The sequence below is a fragment of the Gouania willdenowi genome, chromosome 13 (assembly GCF_900634775.1).
Source record: "Gouania willdenowi chromosome 13, fGouWil2.1, whole genome shotgun sequence".
In the NCBI taxonomy this organism is placed as follows: domain Eukaryota; kingdom Metazoa; phylum Chordata; class Actinopteri; order Blenniiformes; family Gobiesocidae; genus Gouania; species Gouania willdenowi.
The window spans coordinates 21,067,387-21,088,316 of record NC_041056.1 but is presented as its reverse complement, the minus strand read 5'-3'; the positions used below and the strand labels follow the sequence as shown (position 1 = coordinate 21,088,316).

The window sequence follows — 20,930 nt, the reverse complement described above, 5'->3', positions numbered from 1 at the left end:
AATCAAGTCCATTTACCAGTCCATTTACTTAGCCTCATCAAACTGTTCCCTGCCCCCCCCCCCCCAGCCCCTCCGGAAGTTACGCCACTGATGATCACATAGACCAGCACAGGTGCTCATAATTCTTAATTCTTCCATCAAAAGATGTAAAAAGTTAAAATCTATGTCTAAACGCTCCGTTTGTTGACATTTTCGCGCAATGCATTCTGGGTTGTGGACTCGCGTAGATGTGTGCATAGAAGTATTTTTTTCTTCATTCTAATATCATGGAACAAACTAGAACAAAAATGGTGTCAAGAGAATCTCTGTCCTCATTGTCTAGAGAAGAAACACAAGAAATCATTCTAAGAATGAATTAATAACACTTGCATTCATTTAGGCGAATCCACATCCCACAATGCAATGCGTGAAAATGTCAACAAACAGCGTGTTGAGGCTGGAGATAAAAACAAACTTTCAAGCGGCAGTATAGATATTTTTCCTTTCTTTTTGTAATAAACGATGTTCGATTGATTGATCAATAGGGAATTTTATCCAACAAAATAATTATCCGGGATAGCTGCTTTAATCGCACTACACAACAGCGCTACAATATTTATCTGCTTACCTTTCAAAGCCATGGCAGAAAAGAGCCGAAGTGGGTTGGTGTTAACATTATCATTATCATTATCCAATAAGGTGCTGTACAAGGAGTTGAATTTAAGTGTTGCCTCAGGGTGTAGAATCAAAGTAGGGCATGGGCCAGTTTTCATTATTGGTCCCAACGTAACTAGAACCCATTTGTGTTGCATCTGTATTCCATTTAGTTTGGGAACTAATGTTTTAATGGTTTTTATGAGAAAGTCACATGGTTTACTCTGCTGCTCAGTTTCATGTTACATTAGTGTTCATTTTAGTTTTAGCGAAGGCACCGTTGCTTATGCTGCTTGTTCAAAGGCAGTCTAAATCTTTGAGGTGATGTGTCCCCCCCCCCCCCCGTTGTCAGACTAGCATGAGTTTGGTGCCTTTGGGTTTTGTAGGTTTGGTTTGATTTAAACCAAAATTAAGGAATTTTATTGAACAGAGAAATATCTGGGGTTTTGTTTTTACATGTTTTTTTTTAGCAAGCCATGTTGTAATGGAATCCAACCAGGAAACACACAAGCAAGAAGGAAGGGATTCAAGGGGAACGGGTAATTGCATGTATTATACTAGAGTGACGTGAGGATAAAGATGGTAATTGAGAAGGAAAGAGGGAAGGATGAGAGGGAATGGGGTGGAAAGAAATGAGGGGATGGAGGACACAGCCTCCTGTATCTTAAATATCTCTGCTGTTCATTCACAGCTGAAGAGAAGTGGAAAAGGAAACAAGTTGCTAAAGGTGGAAGATTGGGAGCTTGACTGAAAGCTTTTTTTGAATTGCATGTTGCAATTCATCTATCCATTATATCACTTATCCTCTCCAGGGTTGCAATGTATTACACATTTCTCTATGAATAAATATATATTTTAGAAGGTAATCTTACAGGGGAATAGATATTAAAAAAACATGACTGTGACCAACAAGTAATATGGTTACTTCAAGATGTTTTCATTTAAAATTGCAGAGGGAAGGAACAGCGGAAAACCGAGGAGTAGAAGGAGCCAGTGAATACGTATGTTATATCCTAGTAGTCGAAGGTAATGAAACAAAAGAAGTTGCAATTATATTAAAGGAGTTCAAGGTCACCCTCCTGTGAGTGAAGGTTGGATACTTTGAAATGTGCTGGAACTTCCGCTAATTAAAAGAGGAATTAGGGCTTTTACTGTCAAGTTAGAAGTCTGCAAAATGACACAGAAAAAGCATCAAAGGTACTAAAAGAAATCAGCGAAAAAGTGAGCTGATAAAAGGTACCATTAACGTGACACAGGGTGAGTGGAGAAGGGGATTTTAATCGAACGAAGGGAGCAGATATATCATACAGTTAGCTGAAACGGCTAATATACTGTATCACAGGCTTGTAGATTTATAAGGTCTGAGGTAAATCATGACTTTCAAATGCTACTATTCTGGTACTCTGTGTGTTTTTTTTAAGTTGTAACAACACCAGGGACACTTTAGGACACTCTGTGGTAGTTTACATACTCCCCGTACTATATATATATATTATATTATATAATATATATAATGCTGGGGTTACACAGTGCTACATATTCCTCCATCAGATCACCAGTACGGTGTACATTTTAGGACATCCTCCGGTCTCAGAGTGCGTTATCACGTATCAGGAAAATCTCCGTCAAATGGCACGGCCTTACTTGTCAAATGAAATAAAACATGACGTTGTATTTTGTAGAAACTGGAAATACACATGACGTCATCAATATGTGCTGCTTCAGATACGAGAGTAAGTTAAAGCTGTTCTTTTCTGTTTATTTTTAAAGAATAAGATGTATCAACATTTAATTCCGTCTGGTCTAATAAATGACAGAGGTTTTCCTGAGACATGATACTTCACTCTGCACCTCTGGGCCATCTGAGTCACTCCCCTTCTGAGGAGCAGCAGGAGGAGGTGGAGGAGTAACTGGAGGTGATGGAGGAACATCAGGAGCTACATGTCTGGAGGCATCTTGAAATGATGAGAAATGAAGTAGGGCACACTCCGAATGCTTTCAAACTCTGTTGCGTGTCAAAGTGGATCAGCACAGGGCGACACGGACAGTTCATAAGCTGCCACGCACTCCACGAATATGGTCACATTCGTAGCACTCGTAGAATATTTTTATTAATGTAAAAAACGTCTCCATGAAGACTACGAGCTGTTACAAACCTTCTCCAGTGAGGTTGTGCTTCATTGTGAGTGTCACAAATGTGTCACGAATCAGGCAGATTTGACGTTTATTTATTTATTTAATTTATTTTTATTATTATTTTATTATTTTTATTATTTTTATTCATTTATTTTTCAAATTTGTGTATTAGGTTTACAGCAAATAGACGCAAAACAATTTGCAATTGATGCCAAACTATATTACAGGAGTCAGGGTAAAAGGGTACATAGGTATAAGCAGAACACGGACAGCCTGACATAATGTCTATAAAATAAGGTAAAGTGTCTGTAGTTCAGTCCCCCACCTCCCCACCCATTATTGGCCACCAGAACACAGCACCACATGCCACACACACACACACAAACAAAAAACAAAAAACCACAACAACAACAACAACAATAACCAAAAATAATGGTAAAAGGAACGGGGAGGGTCATACCACTAACTTCAGGGCTTAGGTCAATATATTTCACGACTCAGCAGGAGATTCCAGTTCTCCCGAAAGGTTTTGAGAGATCCCTTAAAGAATATTGTAGCTTCTCAAGACGGACACAGGCTAAGACCTCCTGGACCCATCTATTGTGTGATGGAGGGGAGGCTTGCTTCCAGTAAAGTAGTAGTAAAGGCTACCTGACTTTTTGCTGCAGAAGACAAGTCAGGAGTCTGTGATAGGCCAAAAATAGCAGTCAGAGGATCAGGGGGGACAGGGGTAGCGAGAATTTGGCTGAAGGTTTCGAATATGTCAGACCACAATTTGGTCAGCCTAGGACAGGACCAAAACATGAGATTTGACGTTTTTAACGTGTCGGGGCTCTATGTAACCTTCAACATTAGGTTTAATTTGGACACTTTAGATCAGCTGTGTGAGTGGTTGTCTCTCTCTATGTGTTTGGGATGCACTGGCGCACGGCCCAGGGTGTATTCGTGCATAGCACCTGCTGAGAGCTAGAGATAGACACAAGCACATCAACGGGACCACGACTTAACAGGAATGAGTGGGTCGGAGGATGAATGAATGAATGACTTCACACAAAAAATGTGACCTAGCATATGTGAACAGCTTTCAAATTTAGCCACACTTTGTGGCTTAACCCGTGCCTTAGTTGTAGCCAGTGTGGGTTGGTTTTCTCTTTGAAGAGTATCTGTGTAACGGGCGATGTAAGTGTGTGTGTGTGTGTGTGTGTGTGTGTGTAAGAGAGACAGAGAGAGAGAGAGCGATGTCCTACACAAATCCCTGTTGAATCCACAGAGTGAAGTAGGTTACTAGCTTTATCGATTCTGATGATGGTAAGAGCAAAGATGGGAGTGTGTGTATGTGTGTGTGTGTGTGTGTGTGTGTGTGTAAGGGATGGATGGACTGGGCAGGACCATCTGTCTCCAACTCTTCTTACTGAGACACTAATTACAGGACTTTACACTTCACTCTCCACTGGCCCAACGTCCTCACTGATGGACGCCTCATAGTAGCCTATAAGATGTGCTGAGTGTATTGTACATCAGTGAGTGACTAAAAGACAGCTCATACGTGTTCCTTTTTTTTTTTTTTGTTTTTTTTTACTCCAAATGATGCATTTCTATGTCTTTTAATCTATGCATTTACCCTATATCTCTATACTGACCTACCATGTTTTATACCCAAATAGAATTAGGTTAAGCTGTACAAGCGATAACAAGTAAGGGCGATTTAGATATGAATAACAGGGCCTGTGAATAGAGACAAACAATGCAATGTTTTGGAAAAATGCGATGAAAAAAGCAGTTTTGATCTTATCTTTATTCAACTCAGCGATAAGAAGGAGATAAAAGGTAAAAAGATGCAGAGTTAAAGAGGGGAATCCTATCATATGTTTGCAAGTGTGTACAACCCCGCCATTTGCATAAATTCCAGGTCACCCACTTTCCCTGGCAGAGAAAGTGGGTGCAACCGCAAGGAGATGCTTTCTCTGACACAAGTTTTTGCTTCTACAAAGGACTTAGTATAATATGCACTGCAGTGGGTGGGTCTGCGATCGGAGGTTTTTTTTGTCCGTCTTTTCTCCTCATCATGTCACTTTTCATGTCATTTGTCTTGTTTTATTGAATTTTTAGGCAACTATGGAGAAAGTGGGATGGAAGCATTTAAGGAGATGGCAGGAAAGGAGGGCATCTGTATCGCTCACTCCGGTAAGAGACAGCGAACGAGATAAACAGGATGTTACTTTGACACATCGTACCGACTGTAACATAACACAACCTGTTCATAATTTCATGGAAATGACATTCACTAATCATTGGGAACTGATGGTTCTCAGCATCCTTGCACAAATAATGGCTTTTTCTCGCTGTAAATGCAATAAAGCCCTAATTAAAACATGACACGGAATGTGCAGACTCACTGAATAAGCTCAGGAAAATTTAAGATATTCTGAATCTCTTTTGGTTCTAAATCTCATTTCTGGAGTGGTTGGGACAAAACCATGGCCAGCTGTAAAGGTTAATATAACATAGGTGTGTTATGAATGTATTACCGTCTGTGTTTGTCACCCTGCAGGCGGGCAATCTGTGTGCCATGTGCATCGTTCCCCCTGAGAATAACTGTGTGCTGCTTTCTGTCCCACCATCAGTTCATGGCAGCTCGATGCATGTTTCCAATTTTCTACTCTGAGCTGTTGCGAAAGAGGCTAAAATATGCTCCCGACCCTCTGGCTTTAAATGCAGTTTAAGATTGGTGCAGTCAGTGTTTTCTGGAAAAAGCATTGTCGCTTTTGAAAATGTTAGCGGTGATTAAAAATGCACTAAAACAATTGTGAATATCAGAGAGTTGATGATGTTAAAAGGGCTGTTAAGCAAAAAGAAATAAAAATTCACCAGTCGTAATTGCATTGCCTCTAAGTTTAACACAGTTACAGCTCCTAGACTTACACTGACTTCGACTATGATTGAAGTTGTAAGACAATGTGTTTTTCCCCCTTTTTGTTTAGCTTTATACTCCTGTCAAGTTTTAGGCATTTGATTCAAAATCAAGGGAACAGCCGAGTACCAAGACTAAATAAGTAAAGGCTCAGAGGTTGCCACCTTACCAGAGGAGACAGATCTGAGCATACCACCAGGTCGTGTACTTAGGCGTGTATTCTTTTTCTGTCATGCCGTCCTCAGGCAAAATTTGGAGCAACGCCGGAGAGCAGAGCTTTGATCGGCTGCTGGAAAGACTGAGGGCCCACCTTCCAAAGGCCAGAGTCGTTGCCTGTTTCTGTGAAGGGATGACCGTTCGTAACATCCTCATGGCCATGAGACGGCAAAGACTGGTGGGAGAGTTCCTTCTTATTGGCAGGTGAGTGAAGCTATATTTCAAGCTTGATTTATACGTTTCACACAGCAAAAGGTTGTTCTTCGCAAACTCTGCTTTGATAACAGCTTAACAACATGGGTAACACAAACCTGTCTCATGAGGGTTTATGAAGTACCCTATTAATGGGTAAACAATCCAAGGCCTTTTAAATTCTGCTTAACAATGAAAGATCAATATCAATATCAATACATTTTCTCTGCATCTCATGCTTGCCTTGTGTAATTTAGAAAGAATAGCTGGATGAATACAATCAGCAGAGGTAGAAAATAGAGAAAAAGGACATTTTAGAAGAAATTGTTTGCAATAGTTGACCTAAAGACTCCCAGAATATGTTCATTATTTGACTAATGATAATGATAAACAGTCAAAAGTTGCATGTGTTTGTACTCATCTTCCATAGTCAAGTGTATTCTATAAGTTAGCACAGCTGTAAACAGAAGAATCACAGATCCAGTGATGTACTCGAGGCACTTCAGAAGTTTTTGATGCTTTCGGATGTTTATTAATTCACAGAAAAATCCAGATTGTCACAGCCCTTTCAAAATACATCAATGAACTATGCATATTAATATAATAAATGCTTCAAATTGGTTTCACACTTGTTTTATACATATACTCATCCAGCTGGTTAATAGTTTTTAATTTTAATAGATGGTGGTCTGCAGATTTTCCTTACTTCCTCCGAATTCCTCTTCTGCATTATAATGGCTGTCTGGATGATGAAGGACAACAATAACAATCACATAATAATGTATGTTTAAAAATACTCTATAATTTGACATACATGCTGTATATAATGAAGAAAAACAAAGGCTGACTATGTCCAGTACCTCTAGTCACCATATTAATCCACTGATTATGCTCCTAACCATTGTTACCCAATAAAGTCATCAAATTATGTTCTTAGTTTTTTTGTTAATTATGTTAATTTTAGGCTAATAAAACCACACAATTGTTTGAATTGATATAAGATAATTCAGAATCATTAAACACGGTACGTGATGTTAAATCGTCCTTTTTGCTAAAAGATGGTAGTCACATGAGGTTTACCATTAGAAAGTGGCATGGGAGCTTTGTCTCAGATATGGGAAAGATGTAATTTGGGACGCATCATCAGTAGTGTTCCTTTGAATCAGCGGGTGTTACAGTCCTTTAAACCATAGATATCCTCATCAAAGGTGGTCAGCTACAGGGTGATCGAACCTGAGCTTGCATCCCATGCCCAATCATGAGGATGTAGATGATTTAAAATATAAATTTTGAGGTTGGATGGATATATAAGTTTATGTTTTTTTGCCAATTTCTGATCCTAACCAGCTTATATCTTTGAACTTCAGGGGTTAGCCCTAAATTTTTGCTCAATCAACATGTTAATGCTTTCTATCTGAACTCTGCTCTGTTTGCTTGTTTTGACCTACTGCGTGGCACTTAGTCTGGTCTCCTGCTGCTGTAGTCCATCTGATTCATGGTTAAATGTATTTGGTGTGTTTCAAGTATTCAGGAGCTACTGTTGTATTAAAAAAAGGTCCAGTTCTGGGTATTTTCTGATTTCTGGTGTCATTAAGGCATTTGTCCTAAAGAACTCACACACACACTGGGGATTTAATCTCTTTCAACCATTCCTCTGTGAACCCTGGAGTTGATTAATCAGCAGTTTTAGAAATATTTACAACAGCCTTTCGGGCACCCGTGCCTCTATCAAAGGCACATAATCACATTCATCATCCTGATGCTTTGTACTTCAGCAGCTCATCATAAGCACGTATTCACACTTAAATGCACTGAGTTGCTGTGTTGTGGTTGGTTATTGTTAATGCAGATTGCTTTACCCTTTATTAAGTTGAGCCTCAAGTTGAATAGTTACACACTACACAGTGAAATGTCCATTGAGAGAAGCCTTGAACAAAACTTTGAACGAGAAGAGCTGCAGATGTATCCATGTCTATGCTAACAGCACGCTGCAGGAGTAGTGAAGACTGTGTTCTCAGTAACAAAAGCCCAGCTTGTCCTGAATTTCTCCTATATGGTCAGCATAAACAAATCACACAAGAACATTTTCTATTTCAACACTTTTATCTACACTCTTGCCCAATGATAAGCATGTGCCCTCAGCTTCTGTTGCCATGTCAACCGTATAATTAATCCAGCATGAATAATGTTTTAACACCTCTGCCAACACACAGATAACAAAATAGTGTTTGGAAGATCCAAATAAAAATCAGTTGAAATGCTAGAAAAGTTTTTTTTGGTTTACTGTACTTCTGCTCTACTTCTCCTCCACAGTGATGTCACACCATGTCGCCAAAGGCAGCATCCATCATCATCATCATCTCCATCTCCATCATCATCATCATCATCATCATACTTGTCGTTATTGTGCATTTTGGAGGTAAAGTTACCTGCATTTAAAACACTTTAATCTCTTCCATGAACTGTTCTTGTCTAAGAAAGTAAATCACTTCTATTCTATTCCATTCAATTCTACTCTACTCTATCTTTGAGAGGAATCATGGAAACGTCTTTGACAAAAAGACTGATTGACTATCTGTTGATATTATGGACGTTCGACACCAGATTTTTCCACAACGAGTACAAATACCCTGTTATACGAGCGATACGAGTATTAAAGTAACATTTTTTAATGGTCTTCTGTTCAGTCCACCTTAGAAGTATTACTCTCATCAACCTTTAAGTATTTCCACACAGTTTTTAAGTAATACATCAAATCTAATTGGGTAAAGTTACAATTAAGTCAGTGGTATCAGACCGTGGTATTAGAGCATGATTTACGAATACACACTTTGATATCAGTGCATTCATTTTAACGGTTTGTACTTTTGTGTAACATAATTAAAGACTAGTATAATTAAAAGACGTGCACGGTAGCCATGACAACAATGCATATTTTGATAAACGATCTTGCTTGGAATTAAATGAAATGAAATTATTGTTGTGTTGATTCAATGATGAAAAACAGGTCAATAAAAAGGAAAGAAATGATTTATTTTTTTCAGTAAAAAACATTGATGAAAGGCTTTGTCTTTATTTGAAAAACAATGTTTACTAAAGGAAAAAGAACCTAATAGATGGTTAAAGCTAGCCCAGACGTGGTTGGTCAAGTTAATTTAATATTAGCCTCAATTCACATTAGGATCCTAATCACACGCTGGCTGTAAATTAACGATGGTCATGGGTGAGTGCTCCTAACTGGTCTGAGGAAGGAACTCCTGACAACTTGAGCAGACACTTGTTTAACCTCAGGATGATTACATTACACATACCACGATAAGGCTGATTGTTTAGCTACATTGAGCAGATAAGATTAAAGAGTTCTCTGGGATCGTCGCTGTGATAGCCTCTGAAGATTTGGCCCCAGATGAGTTTTTTTAGGCTTGTTTTCATTAAAAGACTAACATCCTGCAAATATATTGACTTTTGTGAGGTGGATGACGTAGTTTCTATTAAAGTGAAATGAACTGAATCTATTCCTGCAAAGCTCCAGCATTCAGAAATAAACCCAATTTGACCCAATGTCACATTGACTCAGATTGAATCATAAAATACGATTAATCAACTTGTTTTTCAGGTCATTCCTTCAATCAGTTTGTCTTATTGTTATGATTAGGTAATGTACATTAAATTATGTATATATGTATATATACTTTCTAGACCCTGATTGCTTTTAGTTCACCTGTACTATATTAAATGATAACATTTCCAGTGATTTGGTGATTTTTATTGAGCGATCTAAAGTCAGTCATTTTAATGTAAAGCAGTTTATTTTTATTTTTTTTTATTTTTAAAATTACTTCTTCAAGTTTCACTACAACATCTTGAAATATTCTTAAAAGTTGATTTAGGGGTTTATTCATAAATGTGTTTAAACCCATTAATCAATAGCTGGAATGATTAATGGGATTTTCAAACAATCACTCATCACATACTATACATCTGTGAACCGCCTTCCTCGCTTTTCTTTTCTTGCGTACATTATGTCATTATTAATTGTATTGAAGTGAAAGTAGGAAGCACACACGGGAGTGCTTGGAATGAACGTTAGTGTGATGCAAATGGAAATGTCAAGATGTAACATTAAAAGATTGTATAAGTGGATGACGTGAAGTCAACCATCAAAAGGAACAAAAGGAGGTGAAGAAGAAAGCACAGATATGAAGGAGTGAATGGAAGTGAATGGATGGGGTTATGTGTAACAAAAGGATGTCCCTCGAGCTAAAGAAATGTTGATGAACCATTTGTGAGAGCTGCCATTATTTACTGTATGGTTTGGAGGCAGTAGCTATGTCCAGGAAACATCTGGATGAACTGAAGGTGGCAGAGCTGAAGATCAGATGAAGGTGTTTTTTGAACCAGGACAGAACCAATTATTTTAGAGGAATAGTTAAAGCGATTTGCAACCCATCACATGAATACACTTTAGATGATCCATCTACAGCTGAATAATAAACATTTGTTTCTAATTCATGCAAGAATTCACGAGTAATTTATATCAACTTCCAGTCTTAAAATAAACCTAATATCATTTCAGCCAATCAGCATTTGCATATTATGTTGTCGTCACAGTAGGAGTTCTCTTTGTGCTTCTGCTCCCATAGGAAGTCTATGATAATATATAAATCCAAAGTTGTATTTTTATTTGTTTATTTATTTATTTGTTTGTTTATTTGAGTGGGATAGTGTGTATTAATGTCCAGCCGAAGTTGTAAATACACTGGATTTAGCTAAACGCTAATTTCTCTCTGTAGTACCGCGGTGCAGAGGTAGAAGCAGATACTGAATATAATAGTGTAAACATACATAACTCCACAACAATATGACAACACACAGTGACATACAAATACAAACACAGCAGAGATAATCAGATAATTCATAATATAAATACAATAATCCTATCCTAAATGCTCGATTAAAAAGCCTAAACCTGTTCACTATAACAACATACACTCACACATACACACACTCACTTATACAAGTACATGAAGGATAAATTATAAGAAAACGCATATTTAGTGATCACAACTTCAGGTACAGTATGTATATAACCCCAGTTCTGTCCGTGTCCTCCTTTTATAGGAAGTGGTCGGGTCCTTAGCGGATTGACGCGCTTCACCGGCTAATCAGGATTGACAGAATGAAATATTGCGTCTGAGGAGAGCAGACAGAGGTTGCATCACATAGTGAGACATCGCACAAAATATTATGAAATAGAGCTTTCATTACTAATAAGCCATTCTTTCAGATGTTTATTGAATGATACAAGGGTGGTGCGCTGTCTCTGACCACCATTGGCCAGTTGTTCCAGCTTGTGCAGCCCTTCATTCTGGGAAAAACAGTTTTTACTGCTTAGTTACATGTCATGCAGTTCCATCATGGACGTTTTGACGTTATTCCAAGAACTGTACAGTGGACATATTTTAATGTTGCATTTACCAGAAAATGAGAAAATGGACTTTTAAAATGGCGGTGGGTGCAGCATGTGGCTGCCACTATCAGCCATCTTACGACAGATCAATGCATGCCTTCCAGCTGATAAAGTAATACACCACCTTATAACTGGTAAGTCTACGTAACAATTGGAACGTTCCTTACTTCACTTTACCATTTGAATGTAAGATGCCTTTAACCTCATTAGACCTGTTGGTGTTAGGTGAATGGAGCACTTCCTTTAGTACGTTAATCACTTCAAACATGTTAACCTCCACAAGCGTGTGTTTAAAGTTCTTTTTATAGCTCCTAAATCACCTCGTTTTCTTGTAAAGCGTACATATAATAGTCCTTCAGTTGAGCTGTCTTTGTAATTTAGGTTGAGTTTCCTTTAAGGTGTAGCAATTAGGAGAATAGATTGAGAAGGTTTGGGCGTGTGTGGAGGAGAGATGGTGAATATTACAGACACAGGATGTGGCAGATCCAGATGCAGCTGCCAGGCAGTAGAAGAGGAAGACCACAAAAGAATCTTGTCGGATGTAGTGAAAGAGTGTTCGAAGGTAGCAGGTGTAGAGTGATCGATGATAGGAAGGATAAGAGGAAATGAAAGTAGATGACTTGCTGTAGCGACTCCTAATGGAACAGCCGATTGGAAAAAAATGATTAATGACAAAGATGTGTTTTAGTTTGAGTTATATTCACTCTTATGCTGAGTGGTCAGTGATGATCATTGTGGCCTTGTGAATTTATGAATATATTTGTTTGAGGACAAGGGAGAGGGGGGAGGGTTTGGTCTGTAGGCGCAAAACAGTAGAACAAGTAGCTTACCTTGACCAGTGTGACTGCTTTCTACATAAGATGCAAAGCAAGATGGGATTCAAGACCTTATATTATATGAACACATGGCACACAATCTACTGCAGATTGATTTGTAATTCAAGTAAAATTTAAGGTGTGGCCCGATTATCATTTCCTGTTCATGTTACTATTGCAGAGACTCATATGAATGACTGATTCATTTGTTGGTGTATTTTTTGATGAAATATGGGAAGCCATGTTTGCAGGCTTTCCCTTTTCTCTCACCTTGACAATTAAAAAAACAAATAAAATCAGCAAAGGTTTTATTGATATGAATAGTGTTATTTATCCAATAAAATGTGTAACAAGATTTCTTTTATTTTTGGAATGATTGAAATAGTCTTTTTCTCAGAGTCACTTTAAAAAGACCAATTCTAACAGGTGCAGATATTGTTTTACAAAACGCCTACGAACACATCTCAATAACTTAATCCCTGGCTGGAAAAATTGGTCTGAGTTGATGAGACTGGATACTTTGTCATCATCTCTGCACAACACAGAGTCATGTTTGTGCAGAAGGACAATGCTCATCCTTTGTTTTTGGTTAAAAAACTAGTGATAGACCGATACATCAGTTTGCCGATATTATTGGTCGATTTTTGCGTTTTTTACGTGTATCGGCATCGGCCGATGCGGGCTGCGGCGTTTGCCGATCCGCATTATTTGAGAGCAGAAATATTTTTTACTTCTACATTTTTAACATTTGTTAAATATTTTTTACTTGTTCTTGTTCTACATCACCTGTTTTTAATATTTGTTTAATATTTTTTACTTGTTTTTTTCTACATCACCTGTTTTTAGTATTTGTTTAATATTTTTTACTTGTTTTTTTCTACATCACCTGTTTTTAACATTTGTTAAATATTTTTTACTTGTTCTTGTTCTACATCACCTGTTTTTAATATTTGTTTAATATTTTTTACTTGTTTTTTTCTACATCACCTGTTTTTAGTATTTGTTTAATATTTTTTACTTGTTTTTTTCTACATCACCTGTTTTTAATATACGTTAAATATTTTTTACTTGTTTTTTCTACATCACCTGTTTTTAATATTTGTTTAATATTTTTTACTTGTTTTTTTCTACATCACCTGTTTTTAATATTTGTTTAATATTTTTTACTTGTTTTTTTCTACATCACCTGTTTTTAATATACGTTAAATATTTTTTACTTGTTCTTGTTCTACATCACCTGTTTTTAATATTTGTTAAATATTTTTTTACTCTTTGTCATTCTACCTCACCTTTGTTAATTTCATGTTCCTTTTTTAAAAATTGAGACTCGTACCATTTGTTATCATCATTATGTAATTTCTATGATGTAAATTGAGGGAGCTAAAGTAGTATCGGCTCCAAAAGTCGGCTCAAGAAAATCGCTCGTCGGCTAAGGCTGATGGAAAAAAAAAAATCGATATTGACATCGACCCTAAAAAATCCATATCGGTCGATCCTTATTAAAAAATGCCTGTGTCACTGTTTCTTTTACTAACGTTTGTCCTGATAAGGCTGAGCAAAGCTGCGGGTAACTTTACCTCAAACACAGTATTAATAGTTCAGAATGAGTTGCAGTGCTCACTTCCTGATTAGGCAAATTTAATTACATTTCATCAGAAAAAACTGCAATGAGGCCAGGTTTCAGCTGACTTGCTGTTTTCAATAAGTTAATAAAGATAAAACAGAGTGCTTAGAATAGGCAATAAAAGGGAAAAGTCATTATTTATAAGTAAGATATGGAGGCCATCAAATGACTTTATTTTTCTGGGTATGCTTTGAAGATAGCATTGTGTTCTGGTAGACTACCTTTTGTCTACAGTGCTAACTGCTTACCACACTGCACTTCACTGAACTACACATCGATTCTAGGACACTAAGCCCATTTGTTGTTTGAGGCACGAGGTGATTAATCAAATTCCCCTGTAACAGGTTTGCTTTGTGTCCTACGCCGGTTAAAACTAAAAAAAATCTTAACAAAAACCAAGAAATATGACCATATTACCTATGTTTTAGTGATTTTACACTGGTTCCTAGTACATTTATGGATTGATTTTAAGATTTTATTGATTAAGGCTCTAAATTGCCTCGCCCCAACTTCCCTCACAGAGCTTTTATTACTGTATACACCAGCACGTACCTTAAGATCCTCAGGCAAAGGTCTAGTGTCTGTTCCACGGGCCTGCCAATAACTAAAGGGGACTTGAGAGTCTTTTCAGTCTGAGCCACAAAACAATGATCTTCCCGAGGAGGTCAGGTCTGCTGACTCTGTGACAAATCAGGTCTTAAAACATACGTTTATCTGAGAGCCTTCCCTGATTTTTAGGACCTTGTAACTTATTTTGATGTTTCTGTTTTTAAAACTGTTTTAATCTCTGACCTAAACTTTATGTTTTATTTTCTAATGCACAGCTGCCTTTGGAAAGCAATTTGTAACGTGTGTTTTGAAAAGTGAAAGTGCTTTATAAATAAAGTTTATTATTTATTATATTCTTTAAATCTGTCAGACCATTCTTCATTTTTAGGGATCCACCTACTACTGAAGGTGGTAGCTCAGGATCAGTGACGTGCCGTGAGCGCTAGGGTTAGGTAGGCAGGGCGTTGCAAATCGAGACCACCAATGTCGAGAATTTCATATGTTTCGGCTGGTAAGTGTTAATCAAACAAAATCGACATTGTAAAACACCATTAAAAAAAACAAACAAATATTTAATATAGCCTCCATACTTTATCCCGCCCACTAGCTAGAGAACGTAGCAGCGGCCATGTTGGATCAATTCGATTATGCACTCTGAACGTACGTATAGCATTTAGCGTAGCATGGTTATGTCCAAAGGCAGCGTAGAGAGCTGCCTTTTTATGTAAATGGTTTTCATTTTGGGGAACTGACTGCGCATTAAAAAAAACACATAAAAACACGCTATGGAAACAGAGGCAGAGCAGCAATGTGCTTTTGAGAGGGGGCGTGGCCTCCTCCTGCCTTAAAGCAGAGTGAGACTGTGCAGCGTCTCTGCCGTACCAAGAAATAGCGATGTTTAGTCATTTGGGCTATGAAAAGCACAAAATGCTGACACTTTCAAACTTATAGGTACTGTAGGCTATCGGAAATGGAAAAATAAATAATTTGTAATTATATTATATTTAAAACAAATAATCAAAATATTAATTCACCCTTGGGTAGGCACTGCCTACCTTGCCTACCCTGACTGCACGTCACTGCTCAGGATGTACAGTAAACTAGAAAAATGGACTGTTTGTTAGAAATGTGTAGCCAAGTGTTAGCTTGTGTTTGCAGGTGATGTGTAACCATGGCTTGAGTGTGCATTCATAAGAGCGGGCAACTGTGAGTGTGCTGAAGGATTGACTGTGCTTTTGAATGAATTGAATGAACGATTGAATCAAAAGTCAGAAGACAGACTCTCTCTGGAGATCATCCCACACAAGTCTGTAGTCCCTGACTGCCTGCTGTTGCCATGGAAATATCCTCCACTGTATTTGGATGGATACACCATAGCAGCTGGGGTGAGATGTGGCGCATGCGTTTTATGTGAATGCTTATGTTCATGTGTGGGCGCATCTATTTACGTGTGTGCAACTGTCACTAAATGTGTTCCTATTTATACTGATTCATACTGATGATGTATTTAACTCCGTTTCATCACATCTTTTATATCCTCTGACTTCTTCTACCTATTTTCTCCATTTTAACTGGGGATTTTCTAATTTTCTTTAAATGATCTTGGATTTCTTCGGCCAAGGTCAAACAGCTCTTCTTCGTCGTTGTGAGTTCATGGTAAAATAAATCTGAGTGACTCAAGCTGTTTCACAGCCACCAACTTCAGGAGGTTGTTCACCTGTAAGGTGCTAAAGTGAGATCAAGGATGTGTAACGGAGCACAGAAACAGAGCGTGGAGTATTGAGGGATGACTTCAGGAGGACGAGGAATTGAAAAGAAGCAACAGCGTGATTAGGGAGGGCTGGGATTAGCAGTCGAGGGCAAAGCCGGGAGCAGACACGCTTACTGCTTACGTGTTTCAGTGTGTCAGTGGGTTTTTACGTCTTTTATGGAAATCAAAAAATCCTTGTCAGACAGACTTTTGCTACGCATTTGCATCAGTACATTTGTTAGAGGTGATTATTTGCTCTTGTTGATGGGCAACGGAGTGTGTACGATTTTCTAGTGTGTTGTTAATTCATCTTTAATTAAAACAATAACTCTTTCATGTTCTTTTAATTGCTGAAAGGGTTGAAATCAATTGTGCATTATTTTTTTTTTTACAGCAAAGCCCTCAAAGGCTGTTGGTAATTAAACACAAGAGAAGATGTTGGAATAAATGATGGGATGATGAAACAAAGAGACGGGAGAGTGGAACCCTTGTTTTCAAATTCTAAATTAAGTGTGTGTGATTATTATTTATTTAAATATCTATTTCCATTGGTTTTGCAGCTTTGTTCCTTTATCATTGGACCTGTTGATTGTAAGATATCCTCCACTAAAAAAAATCATTTGTTTTTATATACCTAATCAATAATACCCATATCTTTGTTAAGTCTGAGGGTTTGCTTCAGGGTAAATAATTACAATTATGGCATGAGTATAATCAGAATTGTAATTGAAAAAATATGTTTTCGTATGTAATGTAATCGAATTTGAATTGTAATTAAGTTAAGATCATTGACTTTGTATTCGAAATTATGGAAATTCTATAAAAAATGTCAATTATAATTTGATTAAATGCAAAACAGTTCTATGGCTTACACATACAGTATGTAGTTAATTATTAAAATGTGTCAGTGAATCTTCACACCCATACCGGTGGTAAGGGCTAGAAGAGTTAGGGGTTAGAGCAGTGGTTCCCAAGCTTTTTGTGCCCAAGGCACACCAAAGGAAATCTGAAGATTTTGTGCAAAATAGCCTTTATAACACGTGTTATCACTCATATCATGTATATATTATGAAATGAGTGCATACAAAGTAGTACATTAAAATATAGTTATTTTTGTGTAGTTGTATATTGCAATAATTAGGGCCCTATGAAATCTGTTTTATTTTTATTCCAAATTCCGTGTTTTATTATCATAATCATTTTTTTTTCATAAAATATTAGTTTTTAACTCCTGTGAGAAAACAAAACAAATGCTAATAATTAAAACAAAAACCTCATAATTAAACAAAATTGTATGTCAAAAATAAAGTAAATATAAATTGTAGTGACATGGATTATTCTGACTGCTCTTTTTTTTAAATTATGTATATGTCATATTTATTGATTTATTGATTAAGTTTTGATCAACTTAATTTAAATTCACCTAGTTTAAATTATCCTGATGACATAATTCCAGACTGTAATAATTAAACAACAACAAATGAATGGTCTCGTCCACAGCAACAAACAACTTTATCCACAGATATTCTGTAGCATAGATGAACTGCTCATGTTCTCATGGAGCAGCGCTGCATAAGAAATGGACAGAGTTTCACAGACACAGTAAAGTTAAGCGGGCACTGCTGGCTCTGTAGTTCGGAGTCAATGATGATTTGCGTAGTTTTTTGGCAGTTTAAACACAGGGTTTTGGGTGGTTTAGGAGCTGTTTGAAGCGGCCAGGACGGGAGCGGGAGGTGCACCTAATAAACGGTCCCCAGAAACATTACACTTTTGAAAAAAAAAAAGTTCCTTTTCCTCACAGTGACGCCGTTTCAGTTCATTTCCGTGTTCAACAGTGGATTCCGTTTTCATTGGTCCATTCCGTAATTCCATTAACGTGGATTTTATAAGGCACTAAATAATTATGTATGGTTGTTGTCCCAAAATCCCACGGCACACCTGGCACACCAGGTTTGGGAACCACTGGGTTAGAGTTAGGATAGAATAGAATTATTTTTAATATGGACAATACAATTTTACAGAATAACAAATTTTATACATAAGATTATATACAATCATCACAACGCTATATGAATAAAAGTTAGTAAAATTCTAATTTAAATTTAGTAATTGAGAATGTAATTGTAATTGACTTCAGGGGAAAAATAATAATTCAAATTTACTTGTAATTGGGAAAAATGCTGGTTACCATAATCATAATTGAATTGTAATTGAATGTGGGTCATTGAAAACGTAATTGTAATTGAAAAAATTTAATTGACCCCATCCCTGGTTTGCTTATGAAAACAATTACACACATGCCTCACATTGATTCTAATATGTAAAACAGTCGTGACTCATCAGTGGCATCTAGCTATTAGCTGCAATTTGATTGATATCTTTTGTACAATGTTTAGTTAATTAGAAGTTTAATCAGTACGCTGTCCCATCTCTTCTGCTTTATTAATGCAATTTTGAATGTTAATACTGGTGTTAGAATATCATAGTTTGTAACAAAGCGAGCTAAATACAACAAAACATGGATTTATTGGAACATCAGTGGGTAAAATGCTGGGGGTAACATCACTGTTTTAATTTACAAGCTGGACGAAAACGTATTTGGAGTGTAGTGCAGATTTGTAATGACTTAAAAGCAAGCAATAAAAGCAATATTTCTCAGTTGTTTCGCCAAAAGCACTTCTACACTATATGGAATTAATAAGGAGAATAAGATGAGCTTAGCTTTGGTAGCATATAATATTAGCTGAACATTAGATCCCAGCATTTATTCACATTTGAACAGTTTATGCAGGTTTAAAGTAACTTTTTTCTTGGTAAAAATCATAATGAGCCACTGTTGGACTAAACTAAAAAGTTAAGTTATTTTACTTAAAGCTGGGGTACATAAATTATTTTCTTTAATTAAAAAAAAAGATTCTTATGAGCATCATATAGTATAATGTAAAAGTAATCATTTCTGAAAAAAACGTATGTCTGTGTGCTGTCTGTGCCTTATAATTAACTATTATAGTTAATAAAACCCCGGAAGACAAAATCTTGGCGGTCACCCCCTCCAGCTCCAATCACAGGATTTAGAGAAAGGAGGGGTGAGCAGAGCCCACAAAGGAGCCTCCTCATTGGCTGCCGCAATATATTGTGAAACGCGTGCACGCCACGGTGCTAACACGCATCCGTGATGATGACATTTATTTTATTTTTTTTTTAAATATGAACGAGGAGATGCTTGGATGCAACTTCAGACTGTCAACTTATGCGTGTGCACATTCAGCACGACTTCGTGCACTTCCAGAGGAGGAGTCTGGGAGGGATTATCAGAGTGGGAGGCGGGATTTACGGTTCAAATTCAGTCATGCACCTCTGTCATGGTTCAAGATTCAGGTAGTGCAGCTTTAGGTTTTACTGTTTTGAGAGATTTACAGGTCAAATCAAATTAAATTCTTATTCTTTTAGGTATTATTAAATACAATTTTAAATAAAACTAAAATGAAACTGATTATTTTTTTTGGGCCTGCTACCTAGTGTTCTTCCTGCAGTCGTAGACTTCAGGCCAAATAAATTGAAACAGATAAGACATGCTTTATCTGCCTTAAAACTACTTCCATGATGAGTCACACATCAGAAGTTCTCCCTCTCAGCCAAAGAAAGCATTTCAAAGACACAGTAGCTCCTGGATTTCTTTTTTTTCCTCTGTATCCATCAAAGAACACTTTCAACAGGTTGGAATTTTTTTACATTTTAAAATCCAATCAAACTCCACTGTGAGTTTTATTCTCTTTTCTGTCAGCTTTGGTGAAGTCCTCTGAGACAGCTCATCACAAAGCTGCTGAAGTGAAACCAGTCAGTATCAAAGTATTCTTCATTCAACCCACAGGTCTCTTCTAACATCTCCCTCCTGTCACTATCGTTCTTCTGCTGTTGCTCCCAACTTTCCTTCTTCTTCCTTCTCTGTTGTTCTCACTTCTTCTGTTGGACTTGCAGTGTTTCTTTATGAAACAGCTAATGATTGTGTTGAAATGAAACACTTGCAGTAGCCATGAAGGAACTTGTCATAACCACACTTACAACACTATAGATTCAGTAGTGTTTTCAGGTCGGGATGTGAATCTTTGGGTGTCTCACGATTCGATTCCATTCAGATTCTTAGAGTCACGATTTGACTCAAAATCGATTCTCGTTTCAACTGATTCTCGATTGAAAAATTGATACAATGCATAGTGTTAAGACAAATTACGGCATCAAAACAATACAGTTTGTAAATCATAGTTTTAAATAAACTGATTCCAATGATGTAATTACACAAAGGCAAACTTAAGACAAAAGGTAAAATAATATAAATAATGAAATAGTTAAATATAAATAAGCTGCCCCTTTCTTCCAGGAGTAAGTCTATATAACTGCTTTCGTCCTTACTTTTGTGCTTCTTTTTGTTGTTGTTTTGTTTTGTATTGTTTGACTTGCAAGTTATGATCATCGATTCAGAATTGTGGATGATTACACAATCGTGATTCTTATGTGAATCAATTTTTTCCCCCCCCCTATTTTTTAGGTGATGTCTAAGAGACAGTGATGTCTAGATTTGACTGGATAATAGCGATCTTGTCAGCAAAATTTGCAGATTTAACTACAGTAATCAA

The 20,930-nt window shown here is 37.0% G+C and overlaps 1 protein-coding gene across 3 annotated transcripts in view; it reads left to right on the top strand.

Moving 5' to 3' along the window:
- The window catches only part of grm5b (glutamate receptor, metabotropic 5b), an 87,947-nt gene that overhangs the window by 21,982 nt on the left and 45,035 nt on the right, over positions 1-20,930 (top strand). For all 3 annotated transcript variants that reach the window (XM_028464381.1, XM_028464382.1, XM_028464379.1), the window contains exons 5-6: positions 4,879-4,953; positions 5,926-6,100. In XM_028464381.1, coding sequence (XP_028320182.1) covers positions 4,879-4,953; positions 5,926-6,100 — 250 coding nt within the window. The remainder of the gene's footprint in view (positions 1-4,878; positions 4,954-5,925; positions 6,101-20,930) is intronic.